The sequence below is a fragment of the Ammospiza caudacuta genome, chromosome 9 (genome assembly GCF_027887145.1).
Source record: "Ammospiza caudacuta isolate bAmmCau1 chromosome 9, bAmmCau1.pri, whole genome shotgun sequence".
Taxonomy (NCBI): domain Eukaryota; kingdom Metazoa; phylum Chordata; class Aves; order Passeriformes; family Passerellidae; genus Ammospiza; species Ammospiza caudacuta.
The window spans coordinates 28,873,827-28,889,169 of record NC_080601.1 but is presented as its reverse complement, the minus strand read 5'-3'; the positions used below and the strand labels follow the sequence as shown (position 1 = coordinate 28,889,169).

General features: G+C 47.8%; 1 protein-coding gene across 1 annotated transcript in view; it reads left to right on the top strand.

The window, feature by feature from the left end:
* Nucleotides 1-2,306: 2,306 nt before the first annotated feature.
* The window catches only part of XPNPEP1 (X-prolyl aminopeptidase 1), a 29,150-nt gene continuing 16,113 nt past the window's right edge, over nucleotides 2,307-15,343 (top strand). The window contains exons 1-7 of the mRNA XM_058810313.1: nucleotides 2,307-2,405; nucleotides 5,024-5,154; nucleotides 10,635-10,698; nucleotides 12,396-12,500; nucleotides 12,778-12,870; nucleotides 13,793-13,936; nucleotides 14,275-14,370. Coding sequence (XP_058666296.1) covers nucleotides 5,038-5,154; nucleotides 10,635-10,698; nucleotides 12,396-12,500; nucleotides 12,778-12,870; nucleotides 13,793-13,936; nucleotides 14,275-14,370 — 619 coding nt within the window. The 5' untranslated portion in view covers nucleotides 2,307-2,405; nucleotides 5,024-5,037. The remainder of the gene's footprint in view (nucleotides 2,406-5,023; nucleotides 5,155-10,634; nucleotides 10,699-12,395; nucleotides 12,501-12,777; nucleotides 12,871-13,792; nucleotides 13,937-14,274; nucleotides 14,371-15,343) is intronic.

The window sequence follows — 15,343 nt, the reverse complement described above, 5'->3', positions numbered from 1 at the left end:
GAAGCATGCACGGCAAATGACCAGATTTTCACAGAATCATTGAATAGTTTGGTTGGAAGGGACCTTAAAGACCATCTAGTGTCAACCACAGGCACTGGACCACGTTGCTCAAAGTCCCATCCAGCCTGGCCTTGAGCATTTCCAGGGCTGGAGCATCCGCAACTTCTCTGTGCAACCTGTTACAGTGCTTCATCACCCGCACAGCACAGAATTCCTTCACAGTATGGAATTTCAACCTGGTGCTGGGGGAGCCGGTGTGCGCCCGCAGCCCCTGCTGTCCTGCCCCGGCTCCTTCTCCGCCCGCCTTGGGCCCGGGCCCGGGGCCGGGCGCGCTCGCTGCTCTGCCTCCATCGCTGCTCCACGCTGGGTTTTGGAAGTTCAAGGGCGAAGCGGATCGCGGAGGCGAGCGCAGACCGGGGTGTGGGACAGGCGCTTCGCTCCACTCCGGTCCGGTCCTTCCTTGACGGCTGCAGCGCACTCCGGTGCCCCGGACTCCACAGCGCCTTCCCCTCAGCGGGACACGGAGCCCCGCGCCCCGTCCGGACAGCGCCGGATGGGACGGGGGGTCACGCCGGGCAGCGCGGCGGTGGCGGTGCCAGGACTGATTCTGATTCTGATCCTGATCCCGGGGCCGGGGCCGGTCTCGGTGCCGGTCTCGGTCTCGGTCTCGGTCGCGATCCCGCCCGCGCTCCGTGACATCGGCGGTGACGCGCTGGGGGCGGCCCTGGCGGCCCACGTGGGCGCTGACGCGGCGGCGGCGGGCGGGCCGGCGGCAGGTGAGGCGCGGCGAGCGGGGCAGCCCAGGGTGGGTGCCCCGGGCTGATGGCAGAGAGCGGGACCTGTGCCCGGGGCCCGGCCATGGCTTTCCCCTCCAGCCGGTCCCCGGCGGGTCTCCAGGCCCAGTCCGGGCGCTCAGGCCCCGCAGGGGATCCGGCACTGACAGCCGGGCCCGGCCGGGGTGGCCAGGCCCACGCGGCTCCGCCAGTCCTCTAGAGGGCTGGGGGAGGCTTTTAGCCCAGGTGGGCACGAACATCTCCCTTACGAGGAGATCCGGTGGGAGCTGGGCCTGTTCAGTCTGCAGAAGAAAAGACTGAGAGGGGATCTCATCAATGCATGTAAATGGTTTGAAGGTGGGTGCAGGAGGATGGTCCAGGCCCAGCGATAGGATGAGGAACAATGGCCATAAACTAAAACACAAGAAGCTCCACCTCAACATGAGGAAGAACTTCTTTACATTGAGGGTAGCAGAGCACTGAACAGGCTGCCCAAAGACGCTTTGGTGTCTCCTTCCCTGGAGACATCCAGAACCCACCTGGGTGTGCTCCTGTGTTACCTGCTTCAGGTGACCCTGCCTTGGCAGGACTGGACCAGAGGTCCTTTTCTACCCCAACAATTCTGCCATTCTCTTTGGTGAGTTACAGGTGCAGCATGGTTCTGTGGAGAGGGGACAAGCAATGGGCTTGTCCCTCAGTGCATGGCTGCCCTGTGTGCAGAGCAGCCTGGCTTTGAGGTGGTGCTGCTGGCTCCCAACTATCCAAGCCAATGTGCTTATTTTGAACGAGATTGTTCATAAAAGAGAAAGCGGAGAGGAAGTTATCACAAGGACGAGCGTATCTGAAGAAAACATGACATAAACAGAGTCGTTTACACAGCAGCCACAGGCAGACCCAGCTGCAGCCAGAGCTGCTGACCTCGCCTCCCTTCCCCAGTGTGGCACTGGCACACACCGTGACACAGGATGCCTGGTGGCCCTGGCCATTGCTGCTGTCCATTTCTGTGCATGCATGTGGGAGGCAGGAGGACGTGTCTGCTTCCTCCAGCAGCATTTTCCTGGTTGCTCTTTGCCCCGTGTGTCTGATGGAGAGGCTGTCCAGGCAGGATCTGGTCTGGGCTCTTGGAGAGCTGCCTCCTGCAGTCTGAGTGAGGTGTAGATAATATATGTCTAGACAGTGGCAGATTTTGGGATCCAGCTCTGTCTCTTGTCATGCTGCAGTGGTACTTTGCATGTTAGTCCTGCTCTGCCTTAATTTCCCCATCTGCAGTATGGGGAGTGGCCCCTGATAGAGTGACTGAGAAGAAAAATTGGCATAAAGCAGCACACGCTTGCAAGATTTAATCATAAATCTTGACAAGCAAATGCCTGACCCTTGACGTTCCCTGTTCCCTCATGGTTCACCCTCAGTGCATCTCTAATCTTACCACCAAGAACTCGGTGTTCATGCATGTTCAGCTCCTGGCTGGGGCATGAGAATGTTTTATGGGCGGGCAAAGTTTGTTAGCCACTTCAGTTTTGCCCTTTGCTTTCTCAGGCACAGTGGAGCTTATGAAGGCCCAGCAAAGAGCTGGATGGTATTTTGTGTGAGCACAGACAAGTGACATCCAGACAAGGGGAACTGCAGAGACAGGTAACAAGGGAGCCTGGTACCTTGGAAAAAATTAGGGCAGGAAATGGGGGTGGTTCTTGCACTGCTACAGCCACTAACTTAATTAAGCTGTGTGTCATTTTTATATCTGTATTGATTAAATAATGATAGAAATAGTGATAGAGAAGCTGTTTTAACTTTGTAGAGGCTTGTAATGGTGGCCAAGGGAGGAAAAGTCACCTGTTAAGACTTATAGGGCTGACCACAGTAAATGGCTACCAACTATCTCTGAGAAAATGGCTTCTGTTTCTCTGGAAACTGAAGACAATTTTTATTGTGAAGTTTGTGATGAATCTTTTGAAGACCATTTCTTATATTGTGGGCGTTATCCAAGGTAGAAGTACTCCTTAAGTTGGGTTTTGTTGCTAATCTACCTTAGTTGTGTTTTTAATATCGAAAGCAAATCTTTCAACAGTGAGAATACTTTTAAAATTATTTTTTTTTTTGTCCTTTGTTATCTTGCTAACAAAACCATGGCTTGTCAGCAAGGAGCTTCATTAAAAAGCAAAGCCTTGTCATGCCTTGCCTATTTATATGAGACTTCTGGACTCCTGGAGACAAAGCACAGGCCAAGAAAGGAAGCTGTGTCCTTATGAGTTTGTAGAAGGAGATTCTTTTCTGCTGGCTTGTCACTATGTTGTTGTTCTCTCTCCTGTGTGTTTCACCCTATCTGAACATAAATCAGCAGCAATGTTATAGAGTATTACAGCAGCTCACTGTGGAGGACAAACAGAAACAATCACAGTATTATAAAGTTCAGTGTAGCTTGCAAACACTGTATAAAGCAATGACATTTGTGCTGGAAATAAATCTGAGGTGTAATCCCCTGCAAAGGGATGAGATACCAGTTTGAGGATACACTAGTATAGTGCCTTTTGAGATTGATTTCCTTTTTGTGTTCTGGGTTTTAAAAGACAGTTTACCTGTGTACCTGACTCTGTGGGCAGAGTCAGTCTCACACAAGTCTGGTGTGCTCTAAACTTCCTGTGATGAGACATGTGAATGATTGTCTTGGGTTTTCTTTACACCTGAACGCACCAGATCTTGGTTCAGGTTGTGATTTGGTCACAGGGCTACTGTGTGACCTCGGTCAAATCAAACCTTGTGAAAGGGAGGCAGCTTTTCTGCCTTCCTGTTCAGATGGCAAACATCTCAGGGCAGGGACTGTGCCTTACTGTGCTTTGCCATAAGAGTGTAATGTCATCTGGGACTCCTGGTAGCTACTGAGGTGTAAATAGAATAAGTGCCTGGATAAGCAAAAAATGTTTGAGACTTGCATGCTGTTTGCATCTCCCCTCTATGACCTGTTTGTATATATGGCTGTGAAACGAGCTGTGAAATTAACTGGTCAGAATAAAATACTTCATGGCATGGCCTTCAAGCAGCACATAACCCACCTTGCTCTGGAAAGTGACAGCATTAAAGTTATGAGTTCTTAAAAATGTGAGAGGACTGGGGAGAAAACCAGGAAGGGGGTTATCCCACTTTGGGCATGCTTTGGAGATATGAGCAAAGAAAAAGGTGGAGAACCTCTGAGGTTTAGGCTGTTTGATTTTCCTAGTTTTTCTGGCCAGTCATCCTCTGCGGCCAGCATGTGCCTCCCACTGCAGCCATCTCCTGTGCCAGCACAGCAGCAGGGCTGGCACGTTGCTGTGCCGGGCGCTCACAGCGGGCACTGCCTGGTCAGGGTTTGGGGGAGCTCCTGGAGAGGCTGCTGTTCACTGCACTGCCAAAGGTACATCCATTGCAAAAACACACCCAGGGAGTCTGGCCTGTGCCCTTGGTTTTCCATCTTATCTGCTGTGTGCCATCCAGGCTGTGCCCCACCCCTGCCTGACACCAGCTGAGATCTGCAGAGCATTTGCCAAAGGTCTTTAGAGAACATTCCCATGAGCATCCTTAGTTGTCCTCTGGAAGTCACTTGTGAGAGCTCAATGGACTGTTCCTCCTGTTACAGTTGGGTTCTTGCTAGGTGAACTAGTCTGCAGCCCTGAGCTCAATGTAGCCAGTGAATACATCCCTCTGAATGTCCTTGGGAGCAGATTTCTTTTGTCTGAGTTAATTCAGTCAGTAGTTCAGGATGAAACTCTGGGCTACAGTAAAACCTCTAAAAGTTACATGTATAACTGGTCCATATCTGAGTTCCAGATGTGCATGTCTTCCTCTCCACAGCATCCCTGGCCCTAAAGTGAAAAGACTGAGAGTTTCTCTCAGTGCACTTGGTAGGTGGGGCAGTTCTGATCTGTGGGTACTTGGCTGTCATGCCAGGACCTTTCCTGGCTGTCACAGGTGCTTTGTTCCTGGTGCTTCCACATGCAAGAAGGGGTTGACCAGTGCATTATCACCACAGGGCATGCCATCCTTCACCAGGTGGGAAAGATCCTTTCCAGGACAGGCCAGCTTCAACTCTCTGGCCTTAACCTGCTTTCTTGTTCTCAAGAAATGTAGGGACAAGACATGTGAAATTCTGGTCTGAGAGGGATGATGTTGGCACAGTTGTCCTCAAGGGGAGTTTCTAGTGGAAACAGCTTCCTCCAGCCTGTGCACATGGGTGACCTGAGATGGCTGGGGAGACACTGAAGTTTTGTGCTTTGTTTTAGTTGCAGGTAGGAAGATGAGTCCGAAAATTACAACAGAGCTGCTGAAGCACCTGCGGCAGGTGATGAAGAACCCCAGATATGTACAGGAGCCTGTCCAAGCCTACATAGTGCCCTCTGGAGATGCCCACCAGGTATGGATGGATACATTATGGGAATGGTCATACTTTCATTCCCTGCAAAAAATAAAAGCCAGGTATAACTAAAATTGTCCTTTGTTTAACCACTTTAATGGTTCTAGCATAAAAGTCTGGGAAACCTGAGAAATATCATATTGGAAAACATTTCTGGGGTCTGTTCAGGAGATGGAGGTCTTTGTGTTCTTGTAACAAAACAGGGTGGATGTTCCACCAACAGCTTTTCATCACGTTGTCTTCAGGGAGCTCACACTGCAGAAAAGGGAGCTTGCCAGGGCACTTGCTGTGCCCATCCTGGCTGTTGGGAAGAATGGGTTTACTAGGGGAGAAACAGGCCTTATCTGGGCTTTACTTTCCCCAGTAGCATCTCCTGATCAATACATACTCTTAAGGAAGGTAGCAAAGGTTTAGATGCAGAGTTTTCTCTTTGCTGGATCCAGTTCTTGATGGAATTTGTTGCCTTATGCTAGAGCCCTTCAGATCCCAGATGAAGGGGCCTTAGGAGGGGCAGGGAAGGAACAGGCCACAGTGACACTTGCCTTTCCATGCTGCTCTGCATCACATTCTGTGCATTAAAGACAGGAGGCAAGTTGGGCCCAGGGTGGTAACCCATGGCAGTAACTGTTGTGTGCTGCTTCCACTCTTAGGAATTTTGTAGTCCGTGACATAAATTTTAAATTGCTGAACTGCCTTTTACCTCCCCTGCTTGCTCATGTGTAAGGTTCACTCTGTTAGGAGACCCAAGAACTGCTGAGGGTTTTCCCCTCCTCAGCTGTTTTCAGGAAACAAAAGACCTGAAGCTTTACTGGCACACACCCAGAGCTCCCTTTTACCCCGGGGTGCACAAGAGCAAAATGCAACTGAATCAGAACCTTTGCCCTTGACTTGGCACTGGGGTGAGCTGGGTCCAGACTTGCCTGTGCCCTGGGACCATATGTGCAGCATCGTGTTTCCTCATAGGGAGATCCAAACTTGGGCAGGTAGGGGGAAGGCGTTTTCTGCAGCTGCTATTGTCTGCTGCATTCCTGCCTCAAGCTGCCTCTGTCCATATATAACTCTGGTTTCATTTCACTAGACATTAAATGCTGTCATGTGAGTTGAAGAATGTGACCCTCAGGACTTCTGGGTTTTTCTGTTGCTTTCTTTTCCTTGACAAAGTGCAGTTAAGCAGAGAACCCCATGTTGCTATTTCCTGCCAGGCGAGTTGGTCAGGTTTCTCTGCAGAGGGAATCTATCTGAATAGGAACGATTACTAAAAACTGCTGATTCTGGTGCCTCCTGAATAGCTGGTGCAGGGTTTTTTTCTGTCAGGGTTGGAAATTGATGCAGTTTTTGCCAATGACAGAAACCTGTTGATCCCAGAACAGCCTTATTGATTCCAGGTAAGTTGTGATGACCTGTGATTTGAAACTTCTCCATGTTCCAAGCAAGGGTTTGTTTCCTGTGTGCAAACAAGAACTTTACAGCCTTGCAGTCAGATTTTGCTCTTAGGCACCTCCCTCCATGAGTCAGAATACTGTAGTTAATTGATACCCAAGTGTTTGGTGGCCTAAGCCATTTCCTCCCTGCAGTCCAAACAAGATATGTATTACTGTCCTTGCCTCTCTCAGCTATTCCTGAGGCTGTCCTGGCATCTGCATCACAGAACTTGTCAACAAATAGGGCTTTCCTTCCTGTGGTGTTGCCACAGGGTTTAGGTTGTGGGATTCTTTATTCCCTTCTGGGTTGCAAAGGAACCCCTGGATTGGACTGATGGTGCTACACCCAGATGCTGCAACTTGCTGACTAATTTCACTTTGTAACACTGGGAATGTTGATGAGCTCTGAGTTCTGTGATGCTTTTAATATTGGTTTTCCTGCAAGGCTAGGTGGCTTAGATTATCATGCTGCCAGGAGTCTTGCTACCAGTTGTATCCTTTGCTTTCCATGTTTAGTTGTGTAAGAACTGAAAGACTTGCAGAGCTTCTCAAACACACCTGCCTCTGACTCAGACTTTACCAAGGCTGCCTTGGATTTGTGGCTCTTGCACTCAGTCCTGGATGTTGGCTGGCTGCTTTAATTTTTGAAAACTTGGATGCTGGTGATAAGAAGTCAGAGAAACAGACTCTTTCCTTGGGGGCCAGGGTGGTCCAGAGGCTGATGAGAAAGGAGGACAGTCCCAGCCAAAAGTGGAATGAAACCCAAAGAGTCCCACTTCCTTCCGTGAGTGCTGGGTGGCTACAGGTGCCCAAGGATCATGAAGGGATGAAAAGCCATGCTTTTAGGAATGAGGTGCCTAAACCCTTTGTGGTTTGGCTTAAAATGTCAGAGCTTTTGGGATGTTGCAGTGGTAAAAGCAGGATCCATTTTTATGTAGAGTCAATGTGTGTTTACATTGAATCTGGAGTTTGCCCATATGGGACTATTCAGAGACTGGAAGAGCTGCTTCTTAATGGGAGGGAATGAGGTTTGGATTAGAGCTTGGGTTTGGAGCCAGTCACAGCTTAACTGCAGCTGGCTTCACCCTCCAGGCCTTGACTCAAAACAAATTTGGTCAGATTTGGCTGGTTGTCCACATGAAGGAAGCACCTGCCCAGCTTAGGGCCCCATGTTTGGCTTGGCAGAGGTGCTGTCTTCTCCTCAGGGCTGGCTCCTCTGACACACACTTGTGCTAAGCTGAGGAATCAGCCAGGTTATAAAGCAGGAGGTGGCTTGTGCACAGGTTGCTCTGGCGTGCTCCAGCTCTTACCAATGCAGTTTGGTTTTTGGCAGTGAATCCCTCCCTCCCTCCAGGTTCACTGCAGTGTTTGTTCTTTAATGACACCAGTGTCGTGCCTCTAAGGGTAGCCAGATGCACTTTGCATTGCTGATCTTGGTTGACAATAGACTAAAATGAGCTTCAACATGTTTACAGCACAACCATGCAGGCTCTGGGGATAAGCAGCACTGATTTTTGGGGGGTTCTTCCTGGCTTAGATGAGGGTTTTTTGTGATGTAGCCCCCAGTTTTGTCTGTGTGACTGACAGGTGCAGTGAGAAGCAGATGGGCAAGGACTGAGGAGGGCCAGGCTGAAGGCCATCAAAGCTGCAAGACAAGACCCAGGGAAATACCTTGTTCTCACTGTGCTGTGGTCTGTGCTTTGTGTGGCACACACAGGTGTTCCCCATGTAATTTTAGCTTGTGCAAAACATGGGATCATCTTTACACAGTGGGGGTTGCTGCATGGAACAGAACAGGTGGGTGTGCAAGAATTCAGACTGACAGATGAATGAACTGTCTTTCCCTCCAGATCCCTGATACTCATTTTTAAAGCCCTTCTGCCTCATTGTAAACACTCAGAACACTCCCTGGTCTGTGAATGGGAGGTTTTCACAAGCAAACTAGCCTGTAGTCTCTGCTGTGTTGGTCAAGAGAAATGGAAAATAAATCACTGCTCTCATTTATACTTAAGTACATCATTTGGGATGTATTTAAGTGATGTGATCCATGATGGAGAATTTCCAGGATCTCCTGTTGGCAGTGGACCCTGGGAGAGGATGTCCTACCTTTGAGCTGGGAAGTGTAGGAGATGGGAGTCATAGCAGTCAGCAGGCTGAATAGTCTCTAGGGAGTGTTGAAATGAGGAATCCTCAGGTCTGGCATCACTCTGCCTTCATGTTCTGTCCTGCTGCTCTGAGGCAGGCAGTGGGGAAACAGACACTTGATTCTGTTCCCTCAACAGCTCTGTCCACTCTGTCTGCTGATGCCTTTGCCATTATTTTAAAGAGGCTCACGGGGGGAAATGTCTCTGCTTGCTTGGGACGGGTCCATAGGTTCTTCCTCTTCTCCTTTTTTCCTGGTGGCCACTTTGGGAATGAAGTTGTTAGCCAGAAAAAAGAAAGTTCCTGTTGATCATGTGCTGTGTGGGGCTGAGGGATCCACCCCATCAGCTGGAGCTGTGCTGAGGCCACGCATCCTTTCCCAAGGTGGCTGTCCTGACCTCCCCTCTCCCCACAGGGGACATGTGACATGCTGAACATGTTACAGCCCTATGGGGCTGGACAAGAAAAGGCACAGGAAACTAACTGGGCCCTCATGGTCTCCATACCCCCCTCCTTTCTGCCAACTTTCACTAGAGTTTGGATAAAATGGAAGATTTCTTTGGGGTATATACCAGGAATCTTCCCTGGCAATTTGGAGCAAAAGCCACTCGACAAGATCCTCTTTTGGGCCATAAGATTTGCTGTCCCAAGGTTCAGTTTCAAAATGTTAGTGGTGGATGGTTGCTTGGCTTCTCCCAGGAGGGGACAGACATGGCTGTTGTGGAAGGGGTTTGATGATGGAGTGATTTGGAGCAGAAATAAAGGTCCCAGGTGCTGTAATTTGTGCTGCTTGCTCACTCCTGTGCTTTGAGCCCTCTGTCTTCCTTAGAACCGTGAAGAGTAACAGATTTGAAGGGAGTATATTTTAACAATCAGGTGATTCTTTCACAGTAGGGACTAAAAGCACCTGAGAATTGGGCTGTGATTTCTTAGCTCAGTTCCTAAGATGTTTCTGTTGCCCCAGCACAGCTGGAGGCAGAGAAACAGACTTGAATTTCAGGCCATTTGTAAGGTACAAATCCAGGGGTTTTGCAGCTCAAACGTCAGTGCTGTCAGCCTGGATTAAGCTGATTTGCTGATTTGCACTAGTTCATTAACAGGCCTACTCAGCAGTTCTGACCTACAAACTTGTCAGAATGGAATCCCATAAAAAAGTCATGTGGGTCATGTGAAGGTTCAGTTGTTCTTTTAATTTTGGCAGTTCCTGTTAATATCAGGTGTCTGTGCATTCTCAGGTTCTTCAACATTTTGAAACGATGTATCCAGAAACACAGGTTGTAACAGGTTTAGGATGAAGATGGGCTCTTATTCCCTCTCATCTATCAAACCATGCTTTTGTGGTTTTGGCTGTAGTCTGATTTTGACTGGGCAAGGAAGAAGTGAAAGCATCAGTATCTATTTGTCCCAAGTGTTAAATTTTTTACAGTCTTACCACCTTGATGATTTTCTTTCAGTGTCACTATTGCAGGAAAAAAAAAAAGTCTTAAAGGAATTCTTATAAATGCGTATAAAACGAGGGGACTTCAGTGGACATAGTGAATTTTACAGATTTTATGTGCTGATTACCTTAAGAACAAGGGGTGCTTCTGGTTTCCCTTCCCTTCACGTTGCAGCTTCAAAGGCATGATTTGTTTGTTGCTCAAAGGGGAGGCTGAGTGTGAAATAAACGTCTGCAAACTCTGAAGCACTTCAGTGTTTACAGATGTTTGTGGGAGAAAAGTGCTGCAGCTTAAAAAAACCCACCAGTTAAACAAAAATACAGTATAATCACAGTGGGATAGAGCCCAGGAATTTTTAACTAATTTTCTTCTCTCTGTGGTGTCCTTTAGGAGAAAAAGCTTATCAAAGTATTTGTCATCAGCTGATTGTTTTTTTCCCCTGCTGCTATAAATAATTGCTGCCTCTTTTGTTTTCTAGAGCGAGTACATTGCACCCTGTGATTGCAGAAGGGCGTTCATCTCTGGATTTGATGGCTCTGCAGGTACCTTTCCAGAACTTGGGTTCTTGCACAATTTTCCTCTAAAGAAATAGTTCCTTTCATGGCATAGAGGCAGGATGGAAAAGAAAATCTATCCAGCTTGTTTGGACTGTTTTATTCCCATTTCAGCATCTGCAGAATTATGTCTTGGCTACCCACTGGAATTATGTAATATCAGCAGAATAACAAGTTTTCACAAAATGTTTGACCCCTAAACGAACCTCTCATAAAGTAAAATCCTGTTAACTGTTTAATGTGGTGCCTGTAACCTGTGGTCATTTCTTTTGATGTGCAGCCAGTATGAACAGATTTTTACGTTGCCCGTTTGGGCTGGGTGAATAGTGGATGGGCTTTAGCTGGCCTTTCTGTTTGAACAGAACCAGGGCCAGAAACTCTGCATTTGGAAACTGAGCACTGTGGAAAAGTTTGCTTATCTTGCCGAGACAGGATGTTTTCTTGGCTGTAGGATAGGTCTGTGTTTCAAGAGACCTCATTTTTACCCTAGCTCTACCCTGAGCTGTGCAAATTACTCTGTTCTGTGGTTGTTGGAAAGTCACTTTAGTCTGCTGAAGTTATTTTCCTCTCTAATTGTATATAATTATAATAAATACTGGTACCTATGTGTGGAGGGTCAATTTATCAGTTCCTATGAGCTCTGGGGCCTCATTTGGAAGGTGATTAATCCAGGGCTGTGGCCTGCTGTTAATGGCTAACATGAATCTTGTATTAATTCTGCTCCTTCTGCGCAACGTCTTCATAACCTTCCTCTCTAATTGTGCCCTTGTTATGTACTTGGAAGGTCTGTTCCCAGCCTGATGCACAGTGAGGTTTCACACAGGGGCTCACCTTGTGTTTCTTGCTTCATCTTTTCAGGCTGAAGCAACTTAAAATGGGGTTTGTGTTGGGGGAATTTGGTAGAAGACAATGAGTTAATAATTGGAAACTCTGCTCTGCTAATCTGAGTATCAGTTTTTTGTGACAGAAAGTATTGTCAAGATGCAGACTCCAATGACTTGGATTCAGTTTCAGTTTGTGCTATGGTTTGTTTTGTTTTGTATTGTCAAGGGCAAAGCAGCTTGGGTTCCTTGTTGGGATGTCACTGCCCCTCAGCTGTCTGTTTGCATCCCTCCATCTGGAGTCAGTGGATTGGGACAGACAATGAAAGCAGCAGAAGTTTATATTCATGTTTCCTGTTCAGCCATCTCTGCTAGAGCTGTAACATTTGGGAAAGGGGTGCAGCTGACAGCTGGGGGTGATACCCGTGTCTGCAGCCCTGCTATCAGCTGTGTTTTGTGGGTGGCCAGAGCCCAGGCTTCCTCTCCAAAAGAGGCTAGGATGGAATTCAGAGATGTACAGTATATGTTACTGTGACAGCAGCCAAGTTACACCACAGTCTCTGTTACAGAAGGTTTGGAAAGCCCCACTTACCCAGTTCCACTGGCTGGCTGAGATTTGCTTAAGTTGAGTTCATCTGAGGCAATTCATGAAGGTGCATCCTTGTGCATACTGTCTCCAGTAGGATTTGGAAGGTCACAGGGCAGGGGAAACAGTGAATATCTCCACTGGAACAGGAATAACTTTTGAACAGCGATCAGAGGTGCCTTTTAGGGAATTAGGGTGAATTTCAAACCCTGTCCCTGCTGTGTGTGTCTCTGCATGGTGGCTGCCCACCCTGAATCCCTTTCTGCCTCCCTGCCTAGGTACTGCCATAGTGACCGAGCAGCACGCTGCCATGTGGACTGACGGACGCTACTTCCTGCAGGCTGCACATCAAATGGATAGCAACTGGACACTCATGAAAATGGGTATGCAGGAGCCTGGGGTACTGCTCCACTGATCAACAGAGAACAGTCACTTCCCACTAGTACAGCTTGAGCTGTAGGGATATCCCATCATGCAGGGACTTTGGGACATGTTGCATACACAGCTTCTGCTTTAGTGTCCTGTGAGAACTCTTGCCTGTGGGTCTAGACATTCATTAGCAGACATATCTAATGCATTAGCTTGGACTTTTTGCATAGTGTGGGAATGTTTCAATGTGACTGCTTCTTTGAACCTTTTTTTTTTTTTTAATCCTTGAAGGTCTGAAAGATACACCAACTCAGGAGGATTGGCTAGTGAGTGTCCTCCCAGAAGGCTCCAAGGTGGGAGTGGACCCTTTCATTATTCCAGCAGGTCGGTTTTACTTTATACTTATAACTCTGGGTAGTGCAACTGGATTTTTCTTCCTTTCTTCTCTGCCTGAGCTGTTGTGTGATGGTGTGCAGCTAACCATGTTTCAGATGTAGTGCTGGTTAAACTGTTATGCAAAACAGGCTGGATTTTTGTTTAGCCATATATCACAAGAGTTACGTTGCAGTGCATTGACTCCAAAGCACAAGGGATGAGAACTGCTTTCTAGGCTTGCAGTGACTTCACCTGAAAAGCAGAATTCTGATCACCTCTTTTTGTCTGTGCTTTGGCTTGTCATGGGCACTTCAGTACAAAGGTTCTGAATGCCTTGGTCAGCATGTGAGCCAGAACACCCAGGCACAATTCAAGCTGTTACTCCTGCTTGGTGGCCTTGGGATCTCTGCAGCTTTCCCTGTAGGAAGCACAGGGAGAAGTGTCATTTATATCAAAGTATCCATCTATTCATGCTTCAAAACATGAGGCACAATGCAAAGGTCACTGGAGGCAAGGGGAGATACTTGCTTGTTCAGATGGATTAAGGACCTGTCTTGTGGCTGTGTGGAAGTAACTCTTATCTTGTCTAGCTTAGATCTAGCATGGTTCTGCACTGGGGAGAGGACACCCTTAGGGCAGCTTCTGCTGTGGCTTCTTCCAGAGACTTCTGTCTCCCAGCTGGAGCAGTTCTTCAGCTCAAGCGTGAAGCTTCAGGACTGTGAGGTTCTGTACCTGCCACTGGCTACTGTGGCATGTTTGTGGAACTGTAACTTCAGTAGATTTTGCTGTCTTTCTTAAGGGAATGGGAAAAGGAGAGGCTGGAAGAAAAGGAGAAGAATGATTTTTGAGTTTGACCTTTGTGAAGAGAGCTGTTGTTGAACATATGTGCACTCCTTAAAGCCCCCACTCTTGACTTTCTTCCCTTTGACAGACCAGTGGAAGAGAATGTCCAAAGTCTTGAGAAGTGCTGGCCATGACCTTGTGCCTGTCAAAGAAAACCTGATTGATACAATCTGGACAGATTGTCCTCAACGCCCCTGCAAGCCTCTCATCACACTTGACCTGAGTTATACAGGTGAGGAGCTGAACTCCCAATAGACATGGGTTGTTCCTATTGCCCTAAATCCCCCTTTTGCTCTTCTCTTACAGAGGAGAGTTAAACAGTACCACAGCACAATGTGGTCACTGTGAATAATGACCCCTCTGTCCTCAAAACTTCAAATAACCATTTTCTAGAAGTTGAATGACTTCAATACAAATCCATGGGCATCTAGAAGGCAGCTCATTTGAGATAGTTCATATCAGTTATTAGAAAGGAGTGAGGAGCACAAGCATGATATGTTGGTCTGTGTTTACATCATCATCCCCAGCAAAGTTAGGGAATTATGTGGCTTTTCCTGTTGTGTTTTACAGGAGTCAGCTGGAGAGACAAAATTGTAGCCCTTCGTTCAAAAATGGCTGAGAGGAAAGTCATGTGGTTTGTGGTAACAGCCTTGGATGAAGTAGCATGTAAGTCTTTGCATCTCCTTTCTCTGTTCTTTCTACAAAATAAATGTTCTTCCTGCCCTGCAAAGGAAGAATCATGCCAGGGTGAGAGGCCCTTATGAAAGCATGTTCGTTAGACATCAATTAACTTCTTATCAAGTGCAGTGGTGGTAGCAGGTCACAAACAGCCAGCCTGTATTTCTGCACAATGCCTCATTACACCAGTGCAGCTCCTGAGTACAGTTTTGGCCCAGGAAATGCAGCAAATCACCACCTTTGAAAAACAGCCCAGGCAAAGGGAGAAGGTCACAAAGCCCGAGGCAGTGTGATGGAAAGAAAAAGACCTGTGAGATTTTCTGGCTGTTAAATATCCTGATGCTGCCTCACCCATTGGAAAAATGGAGACTGTTTTCTGCTGTGGAGTCTGGGCTATAAACAAAGCAGTGCAACATGTGGCTTTGTATACATAAAGCAAGGGTGGGGTACACCACATTCACAGTAATCTTCCTAATTGTCACAACTTCTTAAGTCAGTCTCTACCTCTCCAGTGTTCAGCCAATGCTTTGGTTAAAACAAGTGTGTCAGGGCTCAACTTGTTTTTCCAGATCATTTCAACCCAGGGTCTTGCTAGAGTCCCCTCTGTGTTTGGCTGGGTCTCTACACCCTGGCTCCCAGCCCAGTGTGTAGGAAGGGAGAATGGCCAGAAACAGCAGTGATTTCCCCAGAACTGCTGTTCCTAGGACTGTGTGTCCTTTTTGCAGAAATCACCAGTGCACACACTGCTGTAGGGGAATGTAACCCGGGCAGGGTGTGAGTGCTGCTCAGCCTGTGCCCCATCTTTGATCTGGAAAGATAGAAATGGGAGTGCTGTTTTCCTCACTCCAGCACTGCCAGCACAATGTCCCTGGCACTGGGTGAAGCCAACTTGATGAGGTCCCTGGGCTGTTCTGGATCTGGGGCACTGAGCAAAGAGCTTTTTTTGTGAAAGAACTACTTC